Here is a 13,371-nt window from a genome sequence, read left to right as displayed (position 1 = left end):
CCCACTGAGGTGCCTTGATACAGCACTCTGGGAACAGCCTATTCGTTCAGAAATTTCTTTCTGTGTCTTACCCTCTTGCTTGAGGGTGTCAATAGTGGCCTTCTGGACAGCAGTCAGGTCGGCAGTCTTACCCATGATTGGGGTTTTGAGTGATGAACCAGGCTGGGAGTTTTAAAGGCCTCAGGAATCTTTTGCAGGTGTTTAGAGTTAACTCGTTAATTCAGATAATTAGGTTCATAGCTCGTTTAGAGACCCTTTTAATGATATGCTAATTTTGTGAGACAGGAATTTTGGGTTTTCATGAGCTGTATGCCAAACTCATCCATATTAAGACAATAAAAGACCTGAAATATTTCAGTTAGTGTGCAATGAATCTATAATGTATGAATGTTAAATTTTCATCATGACATTTTGGAAAATAATGAACTTTATCACAATATGCTAATATTTTGAGAAGGACCTGTATAGCAAAAAAAAAATGTATTTGTTATTTTTGTCATGTGACAATAAATACGTTGGTTTCCATATTTAGTGACATATTTAAATAAACCGCATGATATCTAAATTTACAGATCAGTCATTCAGATTTTATTTATAAAGCATGTTGGACCACTTGTTGCTGAATATTGGACTACTTGCACAGACACCAGGCCTCCTGATGCTTGCGGCCATTTTGTATCCCGGACGGTGCGCGCCTCCATGTCCCATCGGGCATCGCAACTGTTATGACGGGGCGTCTCAAGTCTGACGTCACAAGACGCTATATAGGAAGGCGGGCATTTTAAAACTTGCCTTTCCAGCTGGCAATCTTGACGGGGTCGCCACGCAACTGGAGCGTCCTTGGAAGTAACAAAATTCCCACGTGGAGTTTACAGTTATTTCTCTCTCTCGTTGGTCAACGAACAATTCATAACTGAGGTTTTTGGACTAAGAAGGCCAGAGATTTCACTTTGCCGATCGAAGACGTGAGTTAACACGTAACTAAAACACGGAGTTTGAGGAAACAAACCGCCATCGTGTTTCATCCCTAGTCGACTGCTGATGGTCAGATCCTATTTTTCCTTTTCGTCAAAAAGCAACGAAGGACAGGACTGGCCGCTCTCTTGGTGTAACTGCGGACGCGCAGCGACACTCAAACCCCCCTTTTTCCTCCCACTCGCTGCCCCGAAGGAGGCTTCAACAAGTAAAACCCATCTTTTATTTTAATCTTTTATTTCTTTATTAGAAGGCCTGGGCAGGGTCAGAGGTTGTAGAAGCGATCAGAATCGCTAGTTAGGATCTCATGTGTTCTGAATGATATGTGCATGTAAACTTGCTTATTGAAACTTTGATGTGTTATGTTGATATCGGGATCCGCCGCGGTCCTAGAGCTGCTTGTGTTTACTATCTGAGAGTCAACGCGGGTGCGTTGTCAGACTGGACTGTTAAATCGACCTCATGGTAAAATTCTCCATTTCCCTTTGTCTTCAATCTCACTGTGCTAGCTTGCCGCCAAAAGTTAGAATCCTTTGTGCTCAGGAGTTAGGGGGAAGTTTTATGATCAGAAGATCATAAAGGACAGTTGGAGCTCTTCACCAAATATAAGTTATCAAAAATATTGATTAAGTGCTGCAATGCCAATAAAGATTGTAATATTTCCAATGGAGAGGGATCAATTATTTTCAAAATGCCATTTTTTCATATATATATATATATATATATATATCAATAAAAAAAAACTCTAAAGCCGTTGATGCATACAAATAAATAACAACAGGCAAAACTAAAATGACATCTTATTTTCAATGGTTTTTATGGCACTAGTGGCCTTTATTTGCCGTATTCAGACAGGACATTGGTAGAACTGCCTTTTAAAACAGCAGTTCTCTCAGCTGCCCTTAGGTGTTCAGGAAGATGATTCTACAGGTTAGGTAGATAGTATTACAAATGTGCCAATGACGAACTTGTTTTCTGCTCCTCATAAGAATACGTAGTTGTAGTAGGAACCATATATAAACTTCAGAAGGGTAAGCTGTGCCACTAAATGGCACTTTTATACAAGTTGTACAGTTTGAACATATGCAGGATTGTCATGATTTTCCTTTCTATCCCAAAGTCGACAGATTACTGCATGCAGATTGATTCTTCTGCAAACAAACATCCAGTCTTTTTTTGTTATTCAATTAATATTAGCCTATCTACAGATTATTTTTGCTTGCAAATACCAAATATTGAAATATGTGCATGTCTGGGTGTGCAAACTTTCATCTATGTGCACCAGCATGGCTCATTACTGGAAACCAGCCAATTACAGCAATTATCATCATGCCAACAACTACATTAAAGCAGAAAGATATCTACCCTGTGCTGGGTGAACTTGTTGTAACACATCAGTGGAATGGCTTTTTATATTTGTTTTTTTCTGTTTTATTTGGGGACACATGAATATGTGTTAACTTACTAAGGCAATAAATGTCACGAGCTCTTGCCAGGTACATACCTAATAAAGTCATAACGGGAAATAAAGTTTTTATACAAGAGTTTTCCTCTTTTTTGTCATACTGGTCTCATTATCCTTTATCAAGGGTTTCTGCATTGTTTTTCAGTACCCATTCCAGTACATGATTTTGAATTTCTTTTTTATTTGTCCCTTTTCACCAGACCATCTGAAAATGTGAAGTGAAACATTTGATCTAAATGGCACCTCATAGAGCCTTGGGTGCATGCTGTTCTCAGAGCTGTCGCATTGCGTTAGCCGGGAGACACATTAATGCCAGGTGTGAACATTGGCAGTGAGTTTGCTAACAACGTACTGGTTAGCAGCCATGTTTGAGCTGCTAATCAACTCAAAGTAGCTCAAAATGTATAAACAGATCGCTTCACTTTTATTGGTGCCCCTTGTAATAATGTGTAAAGCTTATGCTGACAAAGAAAAATGTTTTACATTTTGTTCCTTTTTGTGGCTCAATAACTAGTACATTAGAGATAATCAGCATGTACTGCTCCCAATCTCAAAACATAGTGATGGATGACTATAAAGGATAGAACATTTATCAGAACAAACACTCACTTTCGAATCAGTTGTGCTGGAGCAGGGACATTAGTCCCTAAGGACTGGAGTTGGACACATTGATATAGACAGATTGTTCAAAGAAGAATGATCAAAGATCATTCTCTCTGCATTCTTCAGCCTTGTGAAATGTTATAGAAGACTAAGTGCTATATTATTGCCAAAGGAGGTTGTATAAATTATTAGCAGCACGGGTATCAACAACTGCATCTTTGGTGATTTGTTATAAACAATTATTTCCAAGTGTGACATTTTTTTCTCCCCACTGAATAAATGTACTCAAAATATCTTAATGTCACATTATGCTACTGCAATAAAAAATATACAATTTTTCAACTATTATTCCTCATCTTTACACGGGGTTGTAATAATTGTGACTACCACTGTAGATGTTTCCAAAAGCAATGTTAAGTGGAATATATCATTTTCTTTGGAATAATCTACAGGAAGTGGGGCAACCAAATTTATAAAATGTAAACTGGTTTATACTCATCTGAACTTTGTCCAACCACTGCTCTTATTGCTCTAAAAATCCAATGTGTGCTTCGTATCAACTGGCAGACTGGGAGCAATAGCTTCTGGCTTCTAGCAGCGTACAATTTAGGCTGAAGAGGCCGTTTCAGTCCAGAAACAGTACACACAGAGTCGTGCATCATTTGTTCCTCCGGCTCTGTGCTCCAGTCTTTTCAATTGGGATTAACACAGTGCACTCTATTACAGTGCCAAGTCTCAGCTTTAATTTGATGAGGCCTAAATTCAAAGAGTTAATTAGTAATTAGACACTTGGCTGCTAAATGATGCTTTTCCACTGCTTGTTTTGGGTTCATGGTCAATAAAATCCACGAGCAGCTCCAGAGTCTGTTTCTGTGATTTAGCTAGTTGTCAACGACAGGAGCCAATATGTCATCAGCTTTTTTGTTTCCGATTGTTATCTATATGTTTTAAATCTGCACTTGATTCCGTCAAATTGCTTCTGCATGTTAAAAACCATCCAATTAGATTAACTGGATGCTTACATCTGTTTGTCCCACTTAGTTAGCCTTTAATTAGCTTTCTGAGAACAGCCAGCCTCTCAATGACATGGGCTCTAGGGTATTTGTTTTCTGATGGTTTGAGCCTCCAGCTGAACCTTTGCTTGGATATTTACTGGTGATTTCATCACTGTCAGAAAATTCCCTTTACTATACAGCCGACTTTAATAATAACCCCGTCAGGCTCAGTTCTGAAGGTGCTGTTCAGGCGAAGCAAAAGTTAGGAGCCACCCGTCAAACTCAAACTCTTGGGTCTGTGTCTGAACTTTATTATGGAACGTTCAATAAACTGTTCCACTCTGGTAATACCCATCCATTTTGAAGGCAGCGAAATGCCACAGGAAAACCATCATGTTGAGTTTTATTGTCAGTTTTCTGTCCCTTTTGATTTATCAGGAATATTATTTTTAGCTCCAGTTGAGCAGAGCAAAAGTTCACTGATTAAAAACTCAGGAACCTGCGTGAACAGTGCAAAAAATGTTCAGAGGATGAAACTGAGGTTGACATTTTGTTCATAAGTAGGTGACTGTTCTATCTCGGGATTGTGCTGACTCATTAGTCGATGCTAAATTAAAAGGCATTAAATTTGCATGTAAAATGAAAGGGAATTTTTCTCTTTCTCCAGGTATGAGATCCGGGACATACACCTTGTGGAGGAGAGCGTGCTGGAGAGCCTGAAGCTGAAAACCGACTTCCAGAATTTCAAGCCTCGACCTTTTAACATGCTAGAATTCTACGACCGCACCGGTCACGACATTAACGACATGCTGCTGTCCTGCCATTTTCACGGCACAGAGTGCAGACCGGAGCACTTCAAAGTGGTGAGCCTTCCCCTCAAGAGGGTTTGTTGTACTAAATGGCTGTAAGGCTCCTTCACCAACAGCCAAGAGTCAGGGGCTGCAGGTGCTGCAGGTGCTGCCAGTAAATATTTGGAAGCTGGATTGCAAATATTAGAGCCAAGTTTTCCTCTTTGGTGAGATGGTTTGTGTATGAGTCCATTTAATTTTTCTCATACACAGTACATTTTGTCCACTTTGTTCAACCTTTTTAGTTTTTTACACAATGTTCACATCCAATCAAAGCCCACGCAAATGTGATTGGTCCATGGAGGCACACTGAAACAAAGAGAGAGAAAAAATAGGAGGGTTTTAAGCACCTGAATTATTATCCTTGCATACATATTCTCTGTAAAGAGGCTATTCAAGTCCTGAATCACTAGAAAGCATAAGGAAATGTTACTGCAGAGGTTGCAAGAAAGTATGGCTCCCTGAACGCGAAATAGGAACGGATGATTCAAAACCATTGAAAAATGCTTCACTGAACAAACAATTCTGGTGGGAATCCCTCATCATGGGTATGGATGTCATTTTATGTCATTTAATGACAACCATGGCTATTATTTATTTATTTTCAAAGTATTTTAGCTTTTTAAAGTGTCAAATGATTTTTATAGGATTATACAGCCAACAAATGTAATGGATTACAAAAGTAATAATCGGGTGGCCAGGTCTGAATTTATTATGGATTTTCTCTAATATATAAAATGACTGATATCTGGATAAATGTCCTTTAGATGGTTTCACCTGCTTTTTGTGTTAATCAAGCTTCTGACATAATACTGACTGGATGTTTGACCATTCAACTTGGCAGAATAAGAAGAGTTCATTTAAACTGGTTGGTTTCCTGGCACAAAGCAGGATTTAAAACATGGACCTCAAATTGATGGATATTGAAGCTTTAAGAAGGCCAAACCCAAAGCTGAATGATAGCTTGTTTTATCCAGCTGTTAAACCATCTACCTTCAGATTGAAGTAAAACTGAAGAATCTGGAGGTATTCCTAATTCATAATTATTCTACCCACTGTGCAAAACCACTAGTACCACTGCATGATGCTACTACCTCCATGCTTGATCCTTGATACATTATTTTTTGGTTTGGCAGCTACAAAGTCACTCCTTCTAAACTATGGAGGACCGATCCTGACAAAATAAAAAATAAAAGCAGAAATATATATATTTTGTTTTTCCTTTTCCTTAGACATGCATTTTCATCAAGAAATGTATATATTTTCTTTTTCCTTTACCGTATGCATTTCTTCTTCATTATGCAAATGAGGAGGGCTGCCTTCTTCTCTCCAGCTCCTCTACTATTGGTCAATATACAGGAAGGAGGAGGATCCATGTGCAGGTCGAGGATGTGTCCCAATTCAGGGGCTGGATTCTTCCAAGTCCGTACTTGTGGGCCGATTACGTCACAGCGCGGAAGGTCTATCAAATGCGGCAGACAAATGTGTCCTTCTTTTGCCCGATTTGAAGGACGGGTTGTGAGTATCCTTCGCGGTTCATCTTTTCCCATGATTCATTGCGGGTCGAAGCGGTTTGGTCTGGCAGGGGCAGCCATGGCGGACCACAGTGGCAAAAGCTGTGAGTAAACTGTGAAAAATTACACTTTCTGTGACACAAATGAACTTTTACAATGTTTTTAGTGCGGGAATATAACTGTGTAGACGTGAAAAATCTGCTTGATTTATCAAAACATCGCTTAATTTCAAACATACTCCGACGTGTTCGGAGTTTTGCGCTTCCGCTGTAGTAACTGCCGGCTTGCCTCGCCAGCAACCTAGACCCGGAGAGATCTGACTGGACTATCGGCACTGAGCTCCTGCTGCCAGTCATCACAGTGAACGTTAAACACAAGTGATTTTTAACAGTTTATGTTAGTATTATTTTAATGTAATGTGTCATTTGTTCATGTAAGTCGATTTGACATTACAGGCGATATTAAAGTTAACCTGAATAAATGGACGATTTTATATTATCTTGCTGGAGAGTGTGATTGAGAATAAATAAGCTTTTAAATATTCTTTTTTGGTGAAGAAATGTGCTATATGTGTTTTTAAAAGTGTATTTATAATTCAGCTAGCATTATAATTTGTGATTCCAGGTACAGCTGAAGAGAAATACACTTTCAAATGCAAGCAAATCTCAGTAAAGAAGTGAAAAGTTTGAAAGAGCTTGTTTTAGGCATTTGCATAGAAATATTTTAATATGTTCTGCAAATTAAGACAAATGTAAAATTAAAAAAGGCTTTTTTTTACACTGATATTAAGCAAGATGGGTTTTTTGTTGTTTTTGTTGTTTAGGGACAAAGGAGCAGACGGGCCAGTTTATTAAGTTCAGGGGTGAGAACAACCACCTTTTTACTGGAGCTAAAAACTCAGCCACCGTGGCTTGGAGGTACAATAACAACATTCTTTGCAGTCAGTTTCTGTCCAGTTTCAAAAACTCCTATCTTTCTAACTTTCATAAATATCCATCCAGTGATTTTGGTTTTCCCTCTTTCCTTTTGCTTGTTTAGGACAATTCTGGAGAAGATGGACCAACAGGGGAAGGTCAGCCCCTTGCAGGCCAAAAAAAAGTGGGACAATATGAAAAAAAAAAAAAAAAATTAGAGTATGTTCAGAAGTTCTCATGTCACACACACAAAAAAAAATATTTCTAAAAGTCTTATTGGTTTCTCTGTTTAGTCAACTCTTTTTTTATTCCCTCTAACTTTAGGATTTTAAGTATCCAGGGTCAGGAGAGGGAGTCAGTGAAAAGCCCACTGCTGCTACTTGACCCTGGTTTGTCCTTATGGATGAGATGGTGGGACAGAGGTCTTCCACAACACCTCCTGTCCTAATTACCTCCATCCCTTAGGACACTCCAAGGCCAAGCGGAGCGGTGGGCAACCAGATGGCGAAGGAAGACAATGAGCCAGCAGGAAGGGGTCAGAAAAGAAAGAGGGACAGAGATGAGGAGATGATGGAGTTGATCAGGGAGGACATGAGGGTACAGAGAATGGACAGACTGTTTTCCAAAGAATGGCACCAAAATAAGGTGCTACATAAGAAATAAGTAAATACGTTTTGTTCAGATGGTTTCTTAAAGTTTTAAGCTGTTCTAATAAATTTCAAAATTGTTTTTGTCACCAATGTATTTTATTTCCATTTCACCTAACAATATATCAACTTCATTTAAATTTGTAAACACAAATGTGGAAAAAAAAGGACATTTAAACAGATCAAGATTACAAGACACAAAAGGCATAAAATAAAACTATGTACAAGTTTTTACAATGGCGACAGCAGGATAAACCGGAATGACCGGTTCCTGGAACACCTCTTCAACAGAACAAAGAGGCAGATGTCTTTCTGAACAGAAAGTCTCTGGCAGTGTGGCTAAATCTCTCGCAAGGTCAGAGACTTGGATGGGACGCTGCAACTGAGACCTGTGTTTTGTCTTTCTGGATGGTGAGCGAAGCATCACACAGGTGGTCTGCAGATGTTTATGATGCCTCTTTCATCCATCAAGTTTAAAGGGCTGGCTGGACCATATCACTTAGATGTAATCAGAAATATGCAAAATTAGAAGATGGTGCTCACAAAATATTACAATTAGTTATACCCCTCAAACATTAATCACATCTATGATATTATACTTGCCTGCATACAGTAGTCATGTTCTGGTGGTGTGTGTATATATATATATATATATATATATATATATATATATATATATATATACACTGCTCAAAAAAATAAAGGGAACAGTTAAACAACACAATATAAGTCCAAGTAAATCAAACCTCTGTGAAATCAAACTGTCCACTTAGGAAACAACACTGATTGACAATCAATTTCACATGCTGTTGTGCAAATGGAATAGACAACAGGGGGAAATCTTTGGCGATTAGCAAGACACTCTCAATAAAGGAGTGGTTCTGCAGGTGCGGACCACAGACCACTTCTCAGTACCGATGCTTTCTGGCTGATGTTTTGGTCACTTTTGAATGTTGGTGGTGCTTTCACACTCGTGGTAGAATGTATTGTCCTTAAAACAAGTCAAAATGAGGCTCAGTATTGTGCGTGGCCTCCACGTGTCTGTATGACCTCCTTACAACGCCTGGGCATGCTCCTGATGAGACGGCGGATGGTCTCCTGAGGGATCTCCTCCCAGACCTGGACTAAAGCATCTGCCAATTCCTGGACAGTCTGTGGTGCAACGTAACGTTGATGGATGGAGCGAGACATGATGTCCCAGATGTGCTCAATTGGATTCAGGTCTGGGGAACGGGCGGGCCAGTCCATAGCTTCAATTTCTTCATCTTGCAGGAACTGCTGACACACTCCAGCCACATGAGGTCTAGCATTGTCCTGCGTTAGGAGGAACCCAGGGCCAACAGCACCAGCATATGGTCTCACAAGGAGTCTGAGGATCCCATCTCGGTACCTAATGGTAGTCAGGTTACCTCTGGAGAGCACATGGAGGGCCATGTGGACCTCCAAAGAAATGCCACCCCACACCATTACTGACCCACTGCCAAACCAGTCATGCTGAAGGATGTTGCAGGCAGCAGATCGCTCTCCACGGTGTCTCCAGACTCTGTCACGTCTGTCACATGTGCTCAGTGTGAACCTGCTTTCATCTGTGAAGAGCACAGTGGCAAATTTGCCAATCCTGGTGTTCTCTGGCAAATGCCAAGCGTCCTGCACGGTGTGGGCTGTGAGCACAACCCCCATTTGTGGACGTCGGGCCCTCATACCATCCTCATAGAGTCGGTTTCTAACCGTTTGTGCAGACACATGCATATTTGTGGCCTGCTGGAGGTCATTTTGCAGCACTCTGGCAGTGCTCCTCCTGTTCCTCCTTGCACAAAGGCGGAGGTAGCGGTTCTGCTGCTGGGTTGCTGCCCTCCTACGACCTCCTCCACGTTTCCTGGTTTGCCGGCCTGTCTCCTGGTAGCGCCTCCAGGCTCTGGACACTACGCTGACAGATACACCAAACCTTCTTGCCACAGCTCGCATTGATGTGCCATCCTGGATGAGCTGCACTACCTGAGCCACTTGTGTGGGTTGTAGAGTCCGTCTCATGATACCACGAGTGTGAAAGCACCCCAAGATTTCCCCTGTTGTCTATTCCATTTGCACAACAGCTGTGAAATCCATCTATCTATCTATCTATCTATCTATCTATCTATCTATCTATCTATCTATCTATCTATCTATCTATCTATCTGTCTGTCTGTCTGTCTGTCTGTCTGTCTGTCTGTCTGTCTGTCTGTCTGTCTGTCTGTCTGTCTGTCTATAAAATGATATATTAGTTTATCTAATAACAACACACTAGCTCAACAAATGTAGATCGACTTCTCCGAAACAACACGATGTTTGAGCTTTCAGGGTTACCGTAGTTCCCCTGTGGTGCGAGCACAGTGCGATGGTTCTGAGCCTGCAATAAGTATGCGCCTTTTTTGCCGCGTGAGCGGCAAGGATACGCTGCGGAAACCGTATCAGATGGGGAAAAGCGAATCGACGTAACACCGGCAGTTACTACAGCGGAAGCGCAAAACTCCGAACACGTCGGATCACGTTTGAAATTAAGTGATGTCTTTATAAATCACGTCTACACAGTTATATTCCCGCACTAAAAACATTGTAAAAGTTCATTTGTGTCACAGAAAGTGTAATTTTTCACAGTTTACTCACAGCTTTTGCCACTGTGGTCCGCCATGGCTGCCCTTGCCTGACCAAACCGCTTCGACCCGCAATGAATCATGGGAAAAGATGGACCGCGAAGGATACTCACAACAACCCATCCTTCAAATCGGGCAGAAGAAGGACACATTTGTGACGTAATCGGCACACAAGTACGGACTTGGAAGGATCCAGCCCCTGAATTGGGACACACCCTCGACCTGCACTGGGATCCTCCTCCTTCCTGTTTATTGACCAATAGAAGACGAGCTGGAGAAAAGAAGGCACCCCTCCTCATTTGCATAATGAAGGAGAAATGCATACAATAAAGGAAAAAGAGAGACAAGGAAATGTAAAAAGAACAAAGGAATGTGTAAGGAAAAGGAAAAAGAAAATATATACATGTCTTGATGAAAACGCATGTCTAAGGAAAAGGAAAACCAAAATGTATATATTTCTGCTTTTATTTTTAATTTTGTCTGGATCGGTCCTCTATACTAAACATACTTCTTATCCTTGTAGCCAAATAAAATTTTTTTCCTCATTTAATCATTAAACATTTCACCAGAAGACAATTGCCTTGTTTATGTGCGGAATTGCACTTAATTCTTGGAACTAGCATTTCTGTAGTTACCCTCTCATTTCTGTCTGCGCCCTCTCAGTGCATGGCAATGCACTGACTGGTTTCTCTGTGGACAGTGACACTGATGTTCCAGCAGCTTCCAGATAATGGAGGACTTCAGCCTTGGTAGATCCTGGGTCCCAACCAAATTCCTGTCATCTGAGGGTTATTTTGTGGGACTTTTTTCCTAATTTGCACCTGCATCTGCAGATGTAATCTTGGAATCTGCAGTTGTTTAGAAATAAATGGAAAGGGCTTTTTATACTAGTTTAAATCAAAACTTCTCTTTCTTGGATCTTCACTGAGAGTCATTCCAGTGAGTACTGGTTAACAAATCCATATGCAGGCAAAAAGAAATGAATAGTTGTAGTAAAAGCTGGCTGCTAACTCCAAGCTGATAGATCTTCAGCTTCTCAAGTTAAAAGACATTCAGTAATCTTTGCCTCCACATTACCATGTTACCTTTTCTTAATTCATCTCGTTGAAATGATTCAGGTAAGTCGGATCACGGTGTTGTGTATTTTAAAATGTAGGTCTTTAATGAATGATGAATTTCCTTCTAGTGTCTTCTCTTACTCATCAAACTAAGTCAAAAATGTAAAACAATGTTTTGTTAAAACTACCCAGCTTGTCCAAATGGTATTAAAAGTATTTATCTAAAAAACAAAAGAAATTATATCGCAGCATTATGTTGATCAAACTCTGATCGCAGATGGAATAAAGCGACAGCTAAAGTCATCACCTCTGGAGTTTAATTGATGTGTACTCTCCGAAACAGACGTGGTATTACATGACATACAGTACATTATTAACATCTACCCACACAGATATGTCAGCTGGGTAACTACTGTAAGCAGAACTAAAGTGCAGGTACTTTTCAGCATAATGTGGGGCGGCACAATGCAGAATCATGGTTAGACTGTACACGCATCACCTTTAATTGTTTTCACTCCTGCTGCAGATTGTGAGCAGGGTAGGAACTGCTGATAATCACCTTCACCTCCATAACAAAGGAAATCCCCAAAGTCCATAATAATGAACCTGAAATGCATTTTTTTTAAGAAATCCAAACCAGTAATTGTTTCTCCTCCATTCAAGCAAAAAATGCTTTTTATGTAGTCAACATAGACTAGGTTTAATTTTTTATATGTCTACTATGAAACCATCTGGCTCATTAGATTACGTTTTGTATTTTCCCCTTTTTCTTCTGCATTCTGGCAATATGGTTTCTGTTTTTTAGTCAGCATGTTTGCAAGTCCATAGTTCTCAACAAAAGAGTAAGCCTAAATGTGTCACGATGTGGTTTTGGATCGGACCAAAGTGCAGACAAGAGCTCGGCAGGATCATCTTTGTAATTCAAATATTTATTTACAAGGTCAAAAACGTAGCAAAAACACTGCAGGAAACGAACCAGAGCCAAGATACAAAGCTTACAAAAAATCACTGCAGGTTTCCCAAGGCAAGGCGTGGCAAAAGATTCCCAAGGTAAGGTAATGCAAAAAACAAAACATAATCATGGACGAGAACAAGGTGTGACGAACACAAGGAACCAGCCACAAACAATGACACAAAACCAACTAATATACTGAGGGATAACAAAGGGCAGGTAATCAGAGAAAACAGGGAACAGGTGTGACAAGGAGGCAGGGAAGCAGCAGGAACAGGTGAAACAAATACAAAGGCTGAGGATGGGCAAAGTAACTAATAAACAACAGAAACACAGACCAAGCAAACCTATAGACAAAGATAAATAATCAAATGGGGAATAAGAAAACTAGAATAATCATGACTAAAGTAAACCGAGAAACTAGAGGGAACATAGGAACAACAATAACAACCTAAGAACAAACAAAGAACCCATAAAGAAAACCTGAATACAAAAGTAAACAAACCTAACCACACTGACTGAATTAACTGGAAAGGAAACAGAAAATAAACTAGTAAACAAGAAGAGTGTAAAGGAACAAATAACAAAACACAATAACCACAAAGATACTAAAGAGAAATAAAACTAGAGAATCCAGGGAAGACCAAGAACTATAATAATTACAATAATAATAATAATAATAATAATAAACCATAACAAGTAATAAGAAAACAACCATAAAAGAACTTAAGAAGTAAACACTAGGAGACAGAGGAGGGAGAAAAGAAAAC

General features: G+C 39.9%; 1 protein-coding gene across 1 annotated transcript in view; it reads left to right on the top strand.

Moving 5' to 3' along the window:
* LOC124876197 (acid-sensing ion channel 1A-like) overlaps positions 1-13,371 on the top strand; it is a 99,834-nt gene that overhangs the window by 7,227 nt on the left and 79,236 nt on the right. The window contains exon 2 of the mRNA XM_047378792.1: positions 4,706-4,901. Within this exon, the coding sequence (XP_047234748.1) occupies positions 4,706-4,901 (196 nt within the window). The remainder of the gene's footprint in view (positions 1-4,705; positions 4,902-13,371) is intronic.

The sequence above is a fragment of the Girardinichthys multiradiatus genome, chromosome 1 (assembly GCF_021462225.1).
Source record: "Girardinichthys multiradiatus isolate DD_20200921_A chromosome 1, DD_fGirMul_XY1, whole genome shotgun sequence".
Lineage (NCBI taxonomy): Eukaryota > Metazoa > Chordata > Actinopteri > Cyprinodontiformes > Goodeidae > Girardinichthys > Girardinichthys multiradiatus.
This window is presented reverse-complemented; position numbering and strand designations above follow the sequence as displayed.